This window comes from Capsella rubella, unplaced genomic scaffold (genome assembly GCF_000375325.1).
Source record: "Capsella rubella cultivar Monte Gargano unplaced genomic scaffold, Caprub1_0 scaffold_5, whole genome shotgun sequence".
In the NCBI taxonomy this organism is placed as follows: Eukaryota; Viridiplantae; Streptophyta; class Magnoliopsida; order Brassicales; family Brassicaceae; genus Capsella; species Capsella rubella.
The window spans coordinates 413,352-431,256 of record NW_006238919.1 but is presented as its reverse complement, the minus strand read 5'-3'; the positions used below and the strand labels follow the sequence as shown (position 1 = coordinate 431,256).

Below are 17,905 nucleotides of genomic sequence, written 5' to 3'. Positions count from 1 at the left end.
AGGGGGTAGATTTGAAGAAACAAAAAAATTCATCGAACATTTGTAATAGCCGCAAACACGTTCGGAATCTAGAGTTGGGTTCTTCAGTTGTCATCAGCTTCGTCGTGTTGGATTAGAGTCAAAAGGGTATTGTTACTAGCTAGCTTTTTTGTCTCGTTGATCAATGCTTTGCTCTATATTAGTTTTGAGGAACACATTAGCGATGAATCAGATACATTAGCGATGAAAATAATCCATAGATCTCTGCTTAACTTTTTTTTGTTTTTAGCTGCTGGGGATAGAATTTTGTTGTTGTTTACCTTTCTTGTTGTTAGCTTGTCTAGGTGTGACAGAACAAATCTTAAGTTAGTTGTTCTGTTTTCGTTTGTCTAATTTGGTTGCTTAGTGTGTTGTGTATTCATCAGATTGTGAAAGTACAGTGATTGCATTGTGATTGGTTTGTTCTTTATCACACAGTGAGCATATGGAATCTGATCACAGTTAGCTAATTTTTTTGTTGTTTCAGATTTTGGGAGTTCTTGTTTCAGATTCTAATCATTTGATTTCACAGACGTGTTAGTGTGTTGTTACTTGTTACCCATTGTTTATTCAAAGTACAGATTACGTTTATTGATCTCTCATACCACACAGGCCTTTAAACTCAACTCTTCTTGTTAACATGCTCGTCACTCGTCTCTCGTGTAATCTTGTCACCTTTGTCACATATACACATCATAATTTGGGAGTTCTTGTTTCAGATTCTAATCATGTTTTGGGAGTTCTTGTTTCAGATTTGTAGTGATGATGAAACTGCTTGCATCTCTTGTTTGCTTTCTTGTTGTTCCTGCTTTCTTGTTGATCTCTACTTAAAATATTCATTTGTGATCTCCAACTAATTTCACAAAAGAAGTGAATCCCAAGAGAGAGAGAGAGAGAGAGAGAGAGAGAGAGAGCCGCCCCACCATGTACGGGAGAAAAGGGTATCAGCTGGTGAAAGATTTTGCCAGCGGAGAGAAAGGTCAGCTCAAACCTTTTAACGTAAGTCCTCTTTCTTCTTCTTCTTCTCCCAACCTTTTTCTACCACTTATCTCAAACGTATTTATGGTTTTAGCTTTTGTTTGATATCTGCTGCTGTTATTAATTGTTGTCTTAATTTGCTAAGCCTTTGAGATCTGAATTCTGCAAAGAAACGCGAAAAACAAAACTAACTATTATCAGGCTAGACATTGGAAAATTGAGCAGAATAAGAGATGATCTTGCTGCTTGTTTTTTTCTAACAGAGCAAGCTCTTTGACGAGACAATTGAAGAATGTGACCAGAATCACCATCTTATCCAGTCCTTGATTAGGTACTACTTTTTTCCACATTATTTATATATTACACACTTGGTGCATTTCGCCAGTGACTTCCTTCTGATTGACGTTTCCACTTTCAGGAAAATGCAACAAGAAGGTTTGGATGTTCAGAACAATAGAAACGCTGACCACTATGGAGCACTCATTCATCACCTTTCTTTGATCCGGAACAAGCGCTGCCTCATGGCTTATGTGTGAGAGAACCACCTTCTCTTTTTTAACAACTCAACAAAATTCTTCTGCACCATTACTTAAAAAGTTTCTTAATATATAGCTGCCACTTGTGTCCCTATCTAGGTACAACCGAGCAGAGATTGTGCGGGATTTGGCATGGAGAGTAGGCCTTGAACTTCTCGACCTTCCCTCTGACATCCAAGGGAAGCTCACTACACTGGAAAAAGACTACTTTAAGAACCATTCCGTAGCTCTTAAATCATACATGGGAAAAGTAGGAATTGAGTTGAATGTTGTACGTCCTCTTTCCACCACCCTAACATTACTTTATTGGATTATTTCTGATGGACTGTAACGACTAAATGTCCCTTTTTTGATCCATTTCTGCAAGGATATGGTGCCTCCAAAAGATCCTTACATCAAGGTCAGAATTCTGGATGATATTGATGAAGGAATCGTGCTGAGTGACAAAACAACAAATTTTGCCCGTCATTCTATGCATTTCCTCAAACGAACTGATGCAGAACCCTACATTGCTCGGGTCAGTCTTTTCGTTATATCTTCCGCGGTTTTGTAATTTAGAAAAACAAAGAATTTATGCGAAAGCCTTTTTCAAATTTGTAGAGATGTAGATAGAACCTTAGTCACAGCCTTCCCTAAAAGTTTTAGTAGAAAGTAAAAAAAGAATACGGCTAAAGATAAACTATATAACTGAAAAGCAATACTAAAGAAAATCTGAATAGTGATACAAGTAGAAATGCTAGGTTTAGTGAATAAGTTTAGAGTTGATGTGTGAAGATTACATAGCGGGCACTTCATAAACTATGAAAGTATTGCCTCGCGAAATAGCATTAGAGCTCTTCCAGGAAAGTGTGAAGAGTCAGATGGTTTGTTTGGTCTGCCAGTTTGATGTCTTTTTTATAGTATATGCCAAAAGGTTGTTTGTTAATCAGAAGCAGTTTTCTAATTGCTATACCAAAATTAAGATGGTTCATCTTTTGGATGATAAAGTGTTTCTAAATGTTGAGATTTGTGAATTGGAACAGGGCCAAATGAAGGAGCTGACAGATTAATTGATGTAGTCTGAAGCTGTGGTCTGGTCTGTGATAAAAGAGTGTAAGCTTATTTAGCCATGTGTAATTGTAAGACAGGAACATGAAACCTCATACGCAACTCATTATATTTTATCTTGCTAAGTGACTTCACTCTGGTGGGGATAACATCATTGCATTCAAATAGAAGAGGAGGCAGAATGTAAATGGTCTGGTGCGAGGTGAGTTGATTACAAAATGAAAATATTCAATTTTTTGTCTCAAGTATTTACGAACCGTGGCATTATAAAAGTTTAGCTGCGTAGTTAGTTATATAGTTTTTATGCGAAAAAACTTAATTTAAGTACCTTATTAGTGTGAGTCGGGGTTACCAAATATAAACATTATGATCATGACTATCTTCACGCTTTTATTGTTAGACACATAGTGTTTCAATTTGTAACACAAAGGTTATTAAGGTCCACATAATGTTTTGTGCTTGACAAATATTTTGAAAGAAGAGTATCAAACCTTCTTGTGAGTGTACTTCACAGAGAAGAAGATAAAAACAGGTATGTTAACACATCCAAGACAAACCAAAAGCCAGAAGAAGTAGTCAAGATGGCCTTTGTTAATGTTGTCTGAAGGAATCCAACTATCTTTGCCGCTCAAATACGCCACAAGGGTAATGATCATCGAGCTCGAGTAGTTCCCTAGTGTGGAAGTGAGAAGAACCCAAGCACTACACAAGCTTCTCATTGAATCTGGAGACTGCTCATAGAAAAACTCTATCCGACCAACGAAGAAAAAAACTCCAGCAGTGCCCATAAGGAAGTACTGAGGGATTTGCCAAAAGATGGTTAATGGAACCGTGTCTCCACTTCCCACTAGATCAAGATCTCTGGCTAACTGTAACCGAACCGTCTCAACTATAGCTGCAGATGTCAAGCTCAAGACAGAGACAAAGAGTCCAATCCCCATTCGTTGTAGCTCAGTGAATCCCTTTGCTAAGCCTGTGAAACGTCTCACAAAGGGAACAATGAGGCGGTCATAGATTGGGACAAATACAAGGACACTTGCTGTGTCGAACATCCCGAGAGTAGCTGGAGGGATCTCGAATGACCCGATGTTTCGCTTCATGGACCGTCCTTGTTGAACAAAGAGAGTGTAAATCTGTGAATGGAGGACTGAGAAGATGATGCCTGAGGCCCAAATAGGGAACAAACGTAACAGAATCTTAACTTCTTCGACTTGAGTCACGGTACAGAGCTTCCACGGATCGATGAAAGGTTCAGCTATCGCTTCTTCTTTTAATATAATTGCGGCTTTGTCAAGAAACCTGCACATTGATATATAAAAACAGTTTATTTAACTAACCAATGAATATAGTCTAATCTACTCAATTCAAAAATAAGAAATGAGAGGGAAAAATAATTTCTTGTAACCGTCCGTGTGCTCAATCTTGCAGTTTCCATCATTTGAAGAGTTCATCATATCACATGTTTCAAACAAAAGTGTGTTGTTCTCTTCAGAGACTTTGAGATTCGGTTTACGGTATGCGGCTACAAGAACTTGGCAGACTCTAGTAATCGGGCTGCCTCTCGGTTTCTGGAATCTATAAAGCGGCGTGCCAAAGAAGAAACTTATGGTAGCAAGCCCCATGAACACGGTTGGTATCAAGAATCCTAATTCCCATCCGCAATTTTCTTGAACCCAAAATAGAAAAGTAGATGAAACGAACGAACCAATGTTGGTGGTGAAGTAAAACCAGTTAAAGAAGGAAGCTTTTCTGACTCGTTCGTTTGGATCAGTCTTATCAAACTGATCAGCACCAAAGGATGAGACACATGGTTTGATTCCTCCAGTTCCAAGAGCGATAAGGTAAAGCCCTGAAAATAAAAAGGTGGACTGAACCGTTGTTGCTGGTGGGCAAAGAGAGCCAATACATTCCTCTGGCTTCAGACCAGGAACTGAAGCTGAGAGAGTCAATACAACCAATCCCTAAAAACCATGTCAAAAAGTACAGAACATCAAACAAAGAACATAACCAGAAAGACTTGATCCTAGGGTAGCTAAAGCTTATCACAAATGCTTACGATAAAGTAAATGGCAGAGAAACAAACAATAGTCCAGTATCTTCCCCAATAAGAATCAGCTATTAAAGCTCCAGCTAGAGGAGTGATGTAACATGTCCCTTGCCATGTCATGACGTGTCTAGCGGCAGCAACATTTGTCTCATGCAATTCATTTGTGAAGTAAGTGATTAGATTCTTGGCAATGCCATAATAAGCCAATCGTTCGCAGCATTCATTGGCTGCACCAAAGCATAAATACCACTTTTTTAAAGATATATTAAAGGATTCAAGACAGAACATGAGAGAAGACAACAAGTATTACAAGTGAAATAAAAACAGAGTTTTTACCAAAAATGAATGGACAAGCTTTCCAGTTTCCTGTTTTCTGCTTTAATGGTGGGTTTCCACGAATATCTATTGAACCATCTTCAGCATACAATTTCAACTCTTCCTATAATGAGAACAATAATAATTAAAAAACAGACATAAATCTTCAGTGACTTATCTCAAAACATACTTTGGAGTGAACAAATAGTTACAGAGAACAAGAGAATATGTCAAAAGCTTACTTTAACTTCAGTTTGAAGCATTTCAAGAGACTAATAGAAAAGTTGGAATTGAAGAGAAATTTATCAATTCGAGCAAACATATAGCTCGAGGAAATTATATAAATCTATGAATCAATTCAACTGAAAATAAAATAAAAGTAAATAAATAATCAAAATCACAGATAGACCTAAGAGGTTGAACCTGTACAAGAGATTCTTCAACTTCTAGCAATGACACTTCTTCATCAATGGAACCCATCTTTTTTTTTTCACTTTTGCTTGAACATAAACAATAATCTTCACGCAAAAGCTGATTTAAAAGCTTTTCCAATAGAAAATGATTCTCGCAGTCACAAAGTCGTGGTGTGATGTGAGTGCCAGTCACCGCAGAACCACATTCTTATTACTATTACTAGTACTGTACGTATCTAAAAAAAGTAATATGCGTTTCAATTATTTAACATCTATTGGGCTTAAAATATTATTGGTGGGTTTTCTTAATTGTCCATGTTAGGTCAGTCTAAAACCTCCAAAACTTTGAATGAACAGAAAAATGTAAATGTCAAAACATATATCTTTTTTGACGTCCCAGTCAAGTAATCTCTATATATAGACCTTTGTAGAAACACGTATGCATACATCTCTTTGTAATCTAAAAACTGAATTAGTAGATGCAATTAGAATTTAAATTCAATCATTTATTCATTAGTCCGTTGGTTTTGAATTTGTTGCTGTTGTCATGTTATTGTGATCAATGGCGATAACCAATACGGAGTAAATTTCTTTTTTAATTGAAATGTTAAATTATTGATTAAAAATTACAATAATAGGTTTTGTTGTTTGTTACGGTAAGTTTTTTTTTTTTTGCTCCTAAACATGTAAATATATAAAAATGAAGTTTGAAGTTCTACAAAAGAGTAACCTATAAAAGAGCAGCCATGCAAAAAAAAAAACTATATTTAAAGTTAATAAAGATTTGGGAATAGTTATCTAATCCAAAGGAGCGTTAACTAGCTCCGATGTTTTCTTCGAATGATAATGTTACTGAGCGCTCTCGATCAACCATCTTGAAAATGATCATGTGGATTAAAGCCTCTTGGAATTGTACATAATGTTATTTTGCTGCCGCCGTAAGTTGTTAACCACAAAACTTGATCAACTGTTACTTTTCCTAGTAGGGTACAAATAATTGTTTTTTTTTTTTCATTTGTCTTGTAAATGGGATATTTGTTTTTTGAAATTTGAAATTTGTGTTGACCGATCGATAAGAATTTCGAATTGTCACATGGCATGGTTTTTTAAATGAGAGTATATAGGAGACAATGTCTCATATGGTTTATTAGAAAAAAACAAAAAAAACGAAAAATAATCTACTAATGAACATTACGGCAGTGAGAACAATGCGAGTATATAGTAGTGGTACTTAAGCTTACTGGAATATATCACAAAAGGGATACTTACCATAATTAAAATTTGTATGAACTGCATTGTTTTGTAAGTACAAAAGTGTTGCCGTTTTCGTTGGTTTTGTATAGTTTAATACAAAATTTAAACTTCAATTTTATGTTGACTAAAAGCATAAGAAAGTTTTAGTTTGTGTAAGCATTTAGTCGTCTTTTTTATCATCTTCATAGTAGTTGAACGGTAGACTTGAAAGCTTGGAACCAAGATCATGTGTTCAATACAAAACCAATAAACCATATCAGAGAAGAAACGGTGAAGAAGAAACCAAAGCCTATTCGCCCTCGCCCTCATTAGTAGTAAACTGCCTTTGCTTTGCTTTTGTTTAAGTGAAAGAAGTCGCAATTTCAGACTGATAATTTTGATCTCTTCTCTGTATTCGCATGAGCTTATATGCCTTAAATGTCTCAAAGGATCATATGCCTTGTATTTTTATGCATGGCGTTTCAGCGTTTGTGCAAGCCAACCGCAAATTGAAGGAAACGTTGCTACAGAGGAAGCTGATCTCCTCAGAGATTAACCCAACTTGAGGAGACAATTGGAACGCTCCAGTGAAATCAATCTGTCTTCCACGACAAAACCACATTCTTATTAGTAGTCTACCCATTTTTTAACAGGAATATAAAACCAAATACACAAATATGTTTTTGTGAATGCGTTTTAATTATTAACATCTATTGGGCTTCAAATATTGGTGGGTTTCTTAATTATCCATGTTAGGCCAGTCTAAAATCTCCATTACTTTGAATAACAGAAAATTATCCATGTTTTATCCCAAAAAAATTGTTTCATTTTAAGTGATGTTTCTAACTTTTTATGTATATATAATACTTTTTGACCAATCATATTTTACATCTTATTTTCTGATGGATTCAATCTATTTTAATTAATAATGTTTTTATAAAAACAAGAAAAACTAATAGTTTACTTAATATGTGTAATAAGCTTAAACATCACTTAAAATGAAATAGAGAAAAGTAACACGTAACAAAAGTCAAAACATATCTTCTTTAACGCCCTAGCCAATAATCTCTATATATATGGACTTTTGTAATTTTATTTTATTTTTAAATGTTTTTTATTGAAACGTTAAACGGAGTAAATGATTTTTTATAATTGAAATGCTAAATTCAGTATTGAGAAAAACACCACACAAATTATAAAAGAATCCCAAAAATCAATAAGTGTGAAAACTTAAAATAATATATTTTCAAGAGTCAAAATCAATATTAGGTTTTGTTGTTTGTTAGTGTAAGTTATTTTGTGTGTGTGATAAACATGTAAATATCATTAAAAATAAAAGTTTGAAACTATACAAAAGAGTAATTATATTTATACCTATACAAGAGCAGCCATGACCAAAAAAAAAAAAACCTACAAATAAAGTTAAAACAAGATCTGGATATGGTTATCCAAGCAAAAGAAGCATTAGCTCTCGCCAGCGCCTCTGATGTCTTCTTGAAGTAATAATGTTATACCGAGCTCTCGATCAACCATCTTGAAAATGAGCTCTTGGAATTGTGCTACGATGTTACTTCTCAGCCGCCATAAGTCGTATACCACAAGCAATGCTTTCTTTCCTTAGTAGGGTACAAATAGTTGTGTATATGTATAGAAGAATGATTGAGCTGAATATCATTTAACTCATTCCTAAAATAGTTTATGCATGTGATAATTTTTTTTCAGAATTTATATTTTTTTTTCAATTTTTTTTAGTTATATGTTTGAATCAAATTTTCAGCTTGTTCGTTTGAATTGGTAACTATTGACTAGGACAAAATAAATGTGATCCGGTCGCTAATGGTTGACTAGTACAAAACCGAACACAGAGCATGTTTCAATTGGTTATTTCAAAACTCTTGAGTTGCATTAATTAAAGGGAAAGGTAAGAGGAAGAACCTTTTAAGACAAGTAAACCGGTGGCGATAACCCGAAATTCCCGGTATAACCTGATTCGTCGAATGGCGTCTCTAATTAATTAGCCGGTTCCCATTGACCAACAACGCGTTTGAGAGCGACTGATCTGATATGTCTACTTTTAAAATAATTCTTTTGTTTTACCAGTTATTAAGTTACGTGTGTCTAATTTTTTAATTTCTAAAAAAATAATCATAAGAGACAACAAATTATTATATCGAAACCAGTTTTTGAAATACGAACATGTATATATGAAATTTTGTTTTCTGTATTCATTAAAAAAAATTACAGTTCTTGAATTATTATTGTTTTTTCCCCGAAATATATCAAAGTTTCAAAAGACAGTTGGATGTTTGTTGAAAATAACCTGCATATGATTTTCATGGGCAAAGGGGAAATAGTTTACGGGAATTCCAAAAAGTGGAAACTCTATCATTTGATTTGAAATTAAATTTTAAAATATTTGTATGATAAAAAAAAATATATAGAAAAAGCTTAATTAAAAGTTGGAGTAGCTAGTATTCAACATTATCAACCCAGTTAGCTAGGGCTATATAGCCGGTTCTAGTATTCAACGAAGTTAAACCAAAGCTAAGGCTATTCTAAAGCTATAGTCTAAACATGTGGGAGGTTTGATGAATCCCACTGACTTTATTTGTTCTGGTCAATCCATGGGTTTGATGTTTATTTGAACTTCTTCTATACCTTAGAGATTGTAATAATATTATAGTACGAGAATTCTACAACAACAGAAAAAGTCAAATGTCCTTTAGTATTGATACCAATACAAGTTCGAATTTGGGTTCTAGCTTATTTACGGTCTAAATTAACATTGACAACAAAATAAAAGGAATCAAGAATTTGGTACCTATTCACATAACTGAAAGTGAGAAATTGATCAAATCACGCGAATTATTCACTCAGCATACCGTACGTAGCCAAGAGTTGTAAAAGAAACTCATTATGATAATTAATAAAAACATCCACTACAAAAGCAACATATAAAAGTGTTTTTTTTTTTCTTAAAAGCAAATCGTAATTTAAAGTATTAATTTATTTTTTTGTTGGCTAAGAGAGAAAAGGTGGATTCAAATTAATAAAACGTTAAAAAGTATTTAATATTGGTATTACTATTATAATAAGGAAAAGTCATTAGTAGGAAAACGTTAGAAAAAGGAGCACATAAACAAAGACCAGCGAGCGATGATGCTTCCTTTCACGTTGTAACCACGAAACGAAGAGACACATTACATTGTCGCCACTATATATACCATTTACTCATCTTCTTCTAATTCCACACAACATTATTAATTCTCCAACTACATACAAAAACACTACTTCCCTCGTGTTCATTTCAAACCCAAAAATTCTAAGAATTCGAGATAGTGAATTCAAAGAAGATGGTTTTGTCTAAGACAGCTTCTGAATCGGATGTCTCAATCCACTCAACTTTTGCTTCTCGTTACGTCCGCAACTCTCTTCCACGGTAACAAGTTGAAACCACTTATGTTTCTTTATCTTTGTCTCATATTTTCGTAGTTTTGACTTAATAATGTAATAATGTATGGTCATCAGATTTGAGATGCCTGAGAACTCAATCCCAAAGGAAGCAGCGTACCAAATCATCAACGATGAGCTTATGCTCGACGGTAACCCGAGGCTGAACCTAGCTTCCTTTGTGACCACATGGATGGAGCCAGAGTGTGACAAGCTCATGATGGAGTCCATCAACAAGAACTACGTCGACATGGACGAGTACCCTGTCACCACTGAGCTTCAGAACCGATGTGTCAACATGATCGCGCGTCTCTTCAACGCGCCCCTTGGTGAAGGTGAAGCAGCCGTTGGTGTCGGTACCGTGGGATCGTCGGAGGCGATTATGTTGGCCGGTTTGGCTTTCAAGAGACAGTGGCAGAATAAACGTAAGGCCCAAGGGCTTCCTTATGATAAGCCCAACATTGTAACCGGAGCCAATGTCCAGGTAAACCAAAACACAATTGAAGATATTAATCCGGTTTAGGAGGAGTATGTTTGACTCAATTTCCGGTTCAATACAGGTTTGCTGGGAGAAATTCGCAAGGTACTTCGAAGTGGAGCTTAAGGAAGTGAAGCTGAGAGAAGATTACTACGTGATGGACCCTAAAATTGCGGTAGACATGGTAGACGAAAACACAATCTGCGTCGCGGCCATCCTCGGTTCAACGCTAACCGGTGAATTCGAAGACGTAAAGCTCCTCAACGACCTCCTCGTCGAGAAAAACAAGCAAACCGGGTAATTTAATCCAAACCAATAAACAAGCTAATCATCTCATTTTATAACTGGTCCGAGTCCGGTCTAACGTTCACAAATTTTGCAGATGGGACACGCCAATCCACGTGGACGCAGCGAGTGGTGGGTTTATCGCACCGTTCTTGGACCCGGAGCTGGAGTGGGATTTCAGGCTACCGTTGGTTAAGAGCATTAATGTGAGTGGACACAAATACGGTTTGGTTTACGCCGGTATTGGTTGGGTTGTATGGAGAACCAAAACCGATTTGCCTGATGAACTTATCTTCCATATCAATTATCTTGGCGCTGATCAACCAACCTTCACACTCAACTTCTCCAAAGGTATACATTACCATACGTTATTATAATTTTCGATAACTCGTATAGATTAAAGATTTTAATAATAATGCTTGTATATATAAACCAGGTTCAAGTCAAGTGATTGCTCAGTACTACCAGCTCATTCGTCTTGGATTCGAGGTAAACAAATAACTCAATAAACAAAAAACATCACATTGTCACTATACTTTATGACTAAGAAAATTCAAAACATATAAGAGATATCTTGGAGAACAAGATACCGATATATCTCCAATACAGGACAGAAAGTTCCTAAACTGATAATGTGTCTCTTTGTGTTGTGTGTGTTTGGTTTTAGGGATATCGCAATGTGATGGAAAATTGTCGGGACAACATGATGGTGCTAAGACAAGGATTGGAGAAAACGGGACGTTTCAAAATCGTCTCCAAAGAAAACGGTGTTCCGTTGGTTGCGTTTTCTCTAAAAGACAGTAGCCGCCACAACGAGTTCGAGGTGGCTGAAACGCTCCGCCGTTTTGGCTGGATCGTTCCGGCATACACGATGCCCGCGGATGCGCAGCACGTCACCGTGCTCCGTGTTGTGATCCGAGAAGACTTCTCCCGAACCTTGGCCGAGAGACTTGTGGCTGATTTCGAGAAGGTTCTACACGAGCTCGATACGCTTCCGGCGAGGGTTCACGCCAAGATGGCTAACGGAAATGTTAAGAAGACGCCGGAGGAGATGCAGAGAGAAGTCACGTCCTACTGGAAGAAGCTGTTGGAGACTAAGAAGACTAGCAAGAACACTATTTGCTGATCACAGAGTATTATTATACAAACTAATACTATTATTTGTTAAGATCCATTTCATTTGGACCTTCTTTTTTTTATTTTCTTTCATGCTCTGCTTTATTGGATTATTTTTGGTTTCTATAAGTTTTGTGATTTGATATTCGTTGATGAATATGTATTTGAACTAAATAAATTAATGAGATAAATTTTATGTTTTATGTGTGTATATGAAAGCTTTTTCTTTTTTCCTTTCTTTCTCTAATTCACAACACTTTTCTAATTCCAATTATCTTAGCTTAATACTAATATATTATAGGGTGCATCCTAATAAATTCTAGGGTGCATCACACTTGTGTTTTAGTTACTTTTGAAGGGTCTCTAAATCGATTTCTTGAAGAATCTTTGCAAGCTTGGTCATGTTTTCTTCATTTATGTTCGGAGGTAAGTTCTCTTCATACCCCACTCGCGCTCAAGAATTTCTCCCAACTCCTCCTTTTGTCTGATAAAAAAAACGAGCTAAGTGTGTCTGAACAAGACAAAGGATTGGACTATGTTCTTATTGGGTTGAGAACTTACTTCTCTAATTCATCAATCCTTTTCTAATCTTTTCAGCTTCAGCTTCTGCATTTAATCCACTTTGAGATAAACCTTAACGTTCTCGTTAACCGTTTCAAAGGCAGTTCGAGCTAGTAAGGCTACTTGTTCTTCTCCTCCTTCAAGCACGACCTATAAATATGTGCACATAATTTTGAGAAAAAAAAAAAAGAAAGAACCAAAATAGACATAATATGAAGTTATCAAGACATCAAGTTCACCTCTAAGGATGAGAGATTTGCAAGGGTTCTGATCTCTAACTCATAAGATTGTACAATCTCTAATGTTGACTCGTTCTGGCACAAAGCAAATGCAGGCAACCTGAGGAAAAAAACAGATGTCAGTCTAATATAAGAAAAACCATGAGAAAACAAAAAAAATTGACCGTATACAAAAATAATCTCTGACCTTTCATTCCTCTGTTTCTCAAGCAACTCTGCTCTCTTTGCTCTAAGAGCTTTCACAGTCGCCAGAATCATTTCCATTTCTGTTTCCACCTTTACGTTTCTCCAATTCTGTCACCACAGTGTTTTAGAAACCGAAACAAGGATACAAGATAATAATATAAAAAACAGTGTTTAGAAACATAGAGAGACCTCAATGGGAGATGGGTAGTCACATATCATGATAGACGCTTTCCGTTCACAGTCTTTAGGCCAAGGCAACCGTTGCCAAAGCTCTTCCGTAACAAAAGGCATAAACGGGTGAAGCAGTCTCAAGCCAGTCTCTAGACAAACCCATAGAGCATGTTGTGCATGAGTCCTTTCTAAAGCATATTCTGGTTTGTTAAAATAAGGCTTGCTTGCTTCAATGTACACATCACAAAACTGGTATTTCCACCAAGCGTAAACCGCGTTGGCTGCATTTGATAACTCGTAAGCATTCAACGAATCCACAGTCTTTGATATTGCCTTATTTAGTGAAGAAAGAATCCATTGGCAGCTCAATGGCATGGTTTCAGGGTGAAGAGTTAGCACAGGTGTATAACCATCACTAAGATTCATCATCCCAAATCTCACTGCGTTCCAGAGCTTATTACACCATTCACGGTAACCAACCACTCGGAGGATATCCATGTTTATTCTATCAGACTAGAGAAAGAAATATTCTTTTATCAGAGAAGAGATCATTATATACAAAACTGAAGAAGTAAAGAGTCATAAGTAAAGAGTCATGTGTGATGTTTAGTACCAGAGCTGTGTAGGATACAAGTGCAAATCGAAGAGCATCAGCACCACATTCAGGGATACCCTCTGGAAAATCTTTGGTATGTCCTTCTTTGGCAGCAAGAAGCTGCTTTGGATTAAAGATACTGGTCTCTAACCTCTTATGAAGACCGTCAAGAGTTTCACCGTTGATAACTTCGAGCGGATCAATGCCATTGCAAAGAGACTTTGACACCTTTCGTCCATGTGCATCACGTACCATAGGATGCATATAAACCTATCGTAAAAAAAAGAACTAGTTTTTAGTATCTAATAGATATCTACAAAGGAACGTGATAGAGGACATTAATATACCTTGCTGAAGGGAACATCACCACTAAGTTGCATACATAGCATAACCATGCGAGCAACCCAAAAGAAGAGAATGTCATGTCCAGTTTCAAGGACACAAGTTGGATAGAAAGCTTTTAAGTCGTCAGTTTCATCTGGCCATCCCAAATTAGACAACGGAGAGAGCCCTGATGAAAACCATGTGTCAAGCACATCAGGATCTTGAGAGAGCTCGAATTGTTTCCCGGAGAATCTATGATCAGCCTCTTTCCGAGCTTCGTCCTCGTTTCTAGCAACGATCCAATGGTCATTGTAAGAGCCAAAATCCGTAAATTGGTCTTCTTCTAGAGTTGCATACCATGCTGGTATTCTATGTCCCCACCAAAGCTGTCTCGAAATACACCAGTCATGTATCTTCTCAAGCCACCTGTAATAATCCAGTGTGTACGTTAGTGATAATACAACAGAAAAAACAAAACTTGTTCATCATAATGACAGAACCTTCTCCATTCTTCTGTGTAATGTCTTTGTATAAACTCCAGTTTCCTGTTTTCATCATTAATAGCAACATCAAGAGCCTTCTTTCCCATCACTTGACAGTTCACATACCACTGAGGCTTAATCATGGGCTCAATAACATCATTATTTCTTGAACAGCGTCCAAGTTTCATTTCATTGTTTTTGGCGCCTCTGTACAGCCCCTGGATATAAACACATTTACAAGCAATGAACAAAATGTTAACAGTTATCAAACTAGCAAACCAGATATATAATGCTACACAAAGAAACAGAACTGATTACCTTCTTCTTTAGAGCTTCAACAACAGCTTCACGGGCGGTAAAGCGTGGCATCCCTGCGAACTCAGGGCCGCCATTGGTATTGACCTTTCCATCATCAGTGAATATGTTTATATATTCCAGGTTGTGGCGCTTTCCAGCTTTAAAATCTTCAGTGTCATGAGCGGGAGTAATCTACAAGAGAAGAACAAAGTAATCTTGACACATCAAAACAACTAAACAAAAAGGATTAAAACATATGAAATGAGCTCATACCTTAACACAAGCAGTACCATAGTCTTGATTAACAAGTTCTTCATCTCAAATGATTGGTAACTTCCGTCCACTAATAAATGGATGCACAACAAACTTTCCGTGAAGATGCTTGTACCTTTCATCATTGGGATGAACAGCAATGGCAGTATCACCGAGCATTGTTTCCACCCCAGTAGTGGCTACAACAACCTCTCCAGAGCCGTCCTCAAGAAGGTAAGCAAATAAAGTAAGAAGACCAGATTCTACTGGCTTCTCGTACCCTGGTACTTCTAACAGTGTTCTTTCTTTGATCTCAATAGGAGTAACCTACATATGCAGAGAAATAAGAAGCATGTAATTTAATAAACATAGAGGAACCAAAGTTTTTTACTTACCTCATCTTTAGATATAGCTGATCTTAAGCTACAATCCCAATTCACCATCCTATTATCTCTGCAGAGTTAAAAGCATTGCCTTCAGGTTAGTGTTTTCCTATCTACACTAAGAGTCGTGTATCTTATTGAAGATTTGAAAAACATATACCTATAGATTAGCCCTTCCTTGTATAACCGTACAAAAGCCTCCGTGACAGCTTTTGATCTTTGCTCATCCATTGTAAAGCACTACAATTTCAAAAAGATAACACTTGTGAATAGATAACTCATAAATAACATGTGAAAAGATACAGAAGATAACTAATTTTTTACCTCACGAGACCAATCAAGAGAAGCACCTAAACGCCTTTGTTGCGCCATGATTGTATTACCAGACTGGTTCTTCCACTTCCATACCTAACCATAACCATAAAACAAGCACAAAAGGTTTCATTAGAAGTTTTGAAAAGAAAGAAGAAAAGAAAGAATTCCTCATGAGAAAGTTTTTAACTCACTTCCTTTAGGAATTCTTCGCGGCCAAGGTCATGTCTACTCAATCCTCTTTTAGACATGATATCTTTCTCAACCACAACCTACATTGCAGTCAAGAAGAGTGGTATTAGTTATATGACCAATTCGACATATACCCCAACATAAACTATATGAGGAAGAATCTGATACAGTAAATTTTAAAAACAAAGTATACTAACTGCAGACCTGTGTAGCTATACCAGCATGGTCAGTAGCAGGAATCCATAAAGCATTAAAACCAGACATTCTCTTCCAACGAATGATTGTGTCCTGCATTTAACAAATTATATAAGTCAGAAAAAAAGCGACATAAGAATCTTAAGACCAAAAACAATTTGCCAACGAGACCTCTATGGCTGATGTAAGTGCGTGCCCGGTATGCAAGATTCCAGTAACATTAGGAGGAGGCAGAATCTACAAGAATGGCGTATATATGAGAATTAACAAAACACTAATTCAACAACTACAGAGTATAGACTAATGTTAAAAGGTAAAGATTGTCAAAAGTAGATGCTTACAATAACAAAAGCTGGTTTTGAACTCTTAGCATCAGCCTTGAAAAATCCAGATTGCTCCCACCATTCATACCACCTAACCAAAACCATGACAGAGATTATAAATATCAAACATTGAAAACAAATCAGTGTAGTTAGGTTGGTAAGTCAGAAAAAAACTTACGATTTTTCAACAGCAGCAGGAGTGTATTGTTTAGCCATGAGTGAAGATAACCTTTTCTTCTCACCAAAAGGAGTCTCTGGATCATCTTCTGAGTCAGCGATCTTCTTCATACTCTTCTTAGAAGATTTTGTTCCACCTTGTTCTTGTTTTGCCTGTAACAACAAACAATATTCTTATAAGATACTTGTCTACATATATAATTCAAAACGTATAAAATTCAAAACGTAAAGAAGAAAGAAACCACTTACAACAACCTTGAGTTCCTCAGCCAACTTAGCTTTCTCCAAAGCCTTTTGCTTCCTTAGTTCCTTTTCTCTAGACTATATATATATATATAACACATTCATGAATAAAAGAATCAGATTCTGAAGAGAAAGAAAGAAGAGGAAGAAGAAGAAGTGAAACCTTGGCTTCGTTCTTGTTCTTCCGTTGGAGTTCCTTCTCTGTTAAGATCTGCTTCTCCGAATCAGACTGAGAAATTACGAGAAAAGAAAACCAAAACATGATTCAGATGAGACAACGGTTGAATCTAAAAGATATACAAAAACAAAGATCCTTTGGTATACCATGGTTAAGGGAAAAGCTTGAGAAGTACGAAACCTAGTAAAACAGAGTACGACGAACAGAGTTTCTTTGGTAAAAAAATTAAAAGCTTGAAGAAATTGGAGGAGGACAGAAGAATAAAACGACGACAATGTATACGTTATAATTTTATCGGAGAAATTTTAGGGTTTTCCTTTTTTCTTTGTTGATCCGAGGAGGACTTTTAACTTATGAAATAAGGAAAATTAACTTACTTAATGAAAATTAATTTATATGTTGTGTATATTGGGCCGAGAATGTTTGTTTACGATAAAGGCCCAACTATATAACGCATGATGTGGTTCGGTCCAGCCCTGCTAAAGGTTTTTTTACTCAACAAGTCTTATTATAGAAAACATGTTTTCTTTTCTTTATCGAAGGTTAAATAATACTTTTTAAGAATACGGTGTTAAAAAAATAAAATAATACTTTTTAAGAATATTATGCTTTTAAAGACATATATATGGAATATTTGCTTCTTCTTTTCTTTTTTTTTAACTAAAGAAAATATTTGAGAAATTAGGCGATGATCAAGAAGAAATAAAATACAAAACATGTGGGAAAAAAATTGCCTGCTATAAAACTGCTGAATCAATGTGTACATATAATTTATATATTCTCAGACCATGCAAAACACTATAAAAGCAAAAATTAATATAATTTTAATTTTTTTAAAAGTATATTGGGGGGTAATTATTCGTATTACTTATTATTACC

General features: G+C 36.0%; 3 protein-coding genes and 1 pseudogene across 6 annotated transcripts; 2 read left to right on the top strand and 2 right to left on the bottom strand.

The window, feature by feature from the left end:
* Positions 1-61: 61 nt before the first annotated feature.
* LOC17887420 (probable DNA replication complex GINS protein PSF1) lies at positions 62-2,958 on the top strand. Of its 4 annotated transcripts, none has more exons than XM_023782129.1 (7): positions 62-1,017; positions 1,260-1,327; positions 1,415-1,526; positions 1,609-1,803; positions 1,900-2,049; positions 2,555-2,624; positions 2,706-2,958. In XM_023782129.1, exons 1-6 carry the CDS (start codon positions 943-945, stop codon positions 2,579-2,581), a joined length of 627 nt encoding a protein of 208 aa, XP_023637897.1. In that variant the 5' UTR covers positions 62-942; the 3' UTR covers positions 2,582-2,624; positions 2,706-2,958. The 4 variants fall into 4 exon arrangements, with proteins under 4 accessions (XP_023637897.1, XP_023637896.1, XP_023637900.1 ...); XM_023782130.1 differs by having other exon boundaries at positions 67-126; positions 887-1,017; positions 2,555-2,952; XM_023782128.1 differs by having other exon boundaries at positions 2,555-2,952.
* Positions 2,950-5,472, bottom strand: LOC17887085 (protein NRT1/ PTR FAMILY 8.4). Its single transcript, XM_023782126.1, has 5 exons — positions 5,365-5,472; positions 4,963-5,065; positions 4,636-4,853; positions 3,978-4,540; positions 2,950-3,878 (listed from the first exon to the last, which is right to left on the bottom strand). Exons 1-5 carry the CDS (start codon positions 5,419-5,421, stop codon positions 3,065-3,067), a joined length of 1,755 nt encoding a protein of 584 aa, XP_023637894.1. The 5' UTR covers positions 5,422-5,472; the 3' UTR covers positions 2,950-3,064.
* A 4,390-nt stretch (positions 5,473-9,862) lies between these two features.
* On the top strand, positions 9,863-12,096 carry LOC17886414 (glutamate decarboxylase 4). Its single transcript, XM_006290897.2, has 6 exons — positions 9,863-10,026; positions 10,116-10,521; positions 10,598-10,812; positions 10,898-11,151; positions 11,237-11,289; positions 11,468-12,096. Exons 1-6 carry the CDS (start codon positions 9,941-9,943, stop codon positions 11,924-11,926), a joined length of 1,473 nt encoding a protein of 490 aa, XP_006290959.2. The 5' UTR covers positions 9,863-9,940; the 3' UTR covers positions 11,927-12,096.
* Positions 12,097-12,207: 111 nt separating this feature from the next.
* Positions 12,208-17,256, bottom strand: LOC17885027 (annotated as a pseudogene).
* Positions 17,257-17,905: the final 649 nt, after the last annotated feature.

Bases quoted from the DNA above. Each gene is read 5' to 3' on its own strand.
- LOC17887420 (XM_023782129.1), top strand. From the start codon at position 943: ATGTACGGGAGAAAAGGGTATCAGCTGGTGAAAGATTTTGCCAGCGGA. The intron at 1,018-1,259 runs GTAAGTCCTCTT...TTTTTCTAACAG, and splicing joins GTCAGCTCAAACCTTTTAAC to AGCAAGCTCTTTGACGAGAC. The intron at 1,804-1,899 runs GTACGTCCTCTT...CATTTCTGCAAG, and splicing joins TAGGAATTGAGTTGAATGTT to GATATGGTGCCTCCAAAAGA.
- LOC17887085 (XM_023782126.1), bottom strand. From the start codon at position 5,421: ATGGGTTCCATTGATGAAGAAGTGTCATTGCTAGAAGTTGAAGAATCT. The intron at 5,066-5,364 runs GTTCAACCTCTT...TTCTCATTATAG, and splicing joins TTGAAGAATCTCTTGTACAG to GAAGAGTTGAAATTGTATGC. The intron at 4,854-4,962 runs GTAAAAACTCTG...GCTTTGGTGCAG, and splicing joins AGCTTGTCCATTCATTTTTG to CCAATGAATGCTGCGAACGA.
- LOC17886414 (XM_006290897.2), top strand. From the start codon at position 9,941: ATGGTTTTGTCTAAGACAGCTTCTGAATCGGATGTCTCAATCCACTCA. The intron at 10,522-10,597 runs GTAAACCAAAAC...GGTTCAATACAG, and splicing joins TAACCGGAGCCAATGTCCAG to GTTTGCTGGGAGAAATTCGC. The intron at 10,813-10,897 runs GTAATTTAATCC...CAAATTTTGCAG, and splicing joins GAGAAAAACAAGCAAACCGG to ATGGGACACGCCAATCCACG.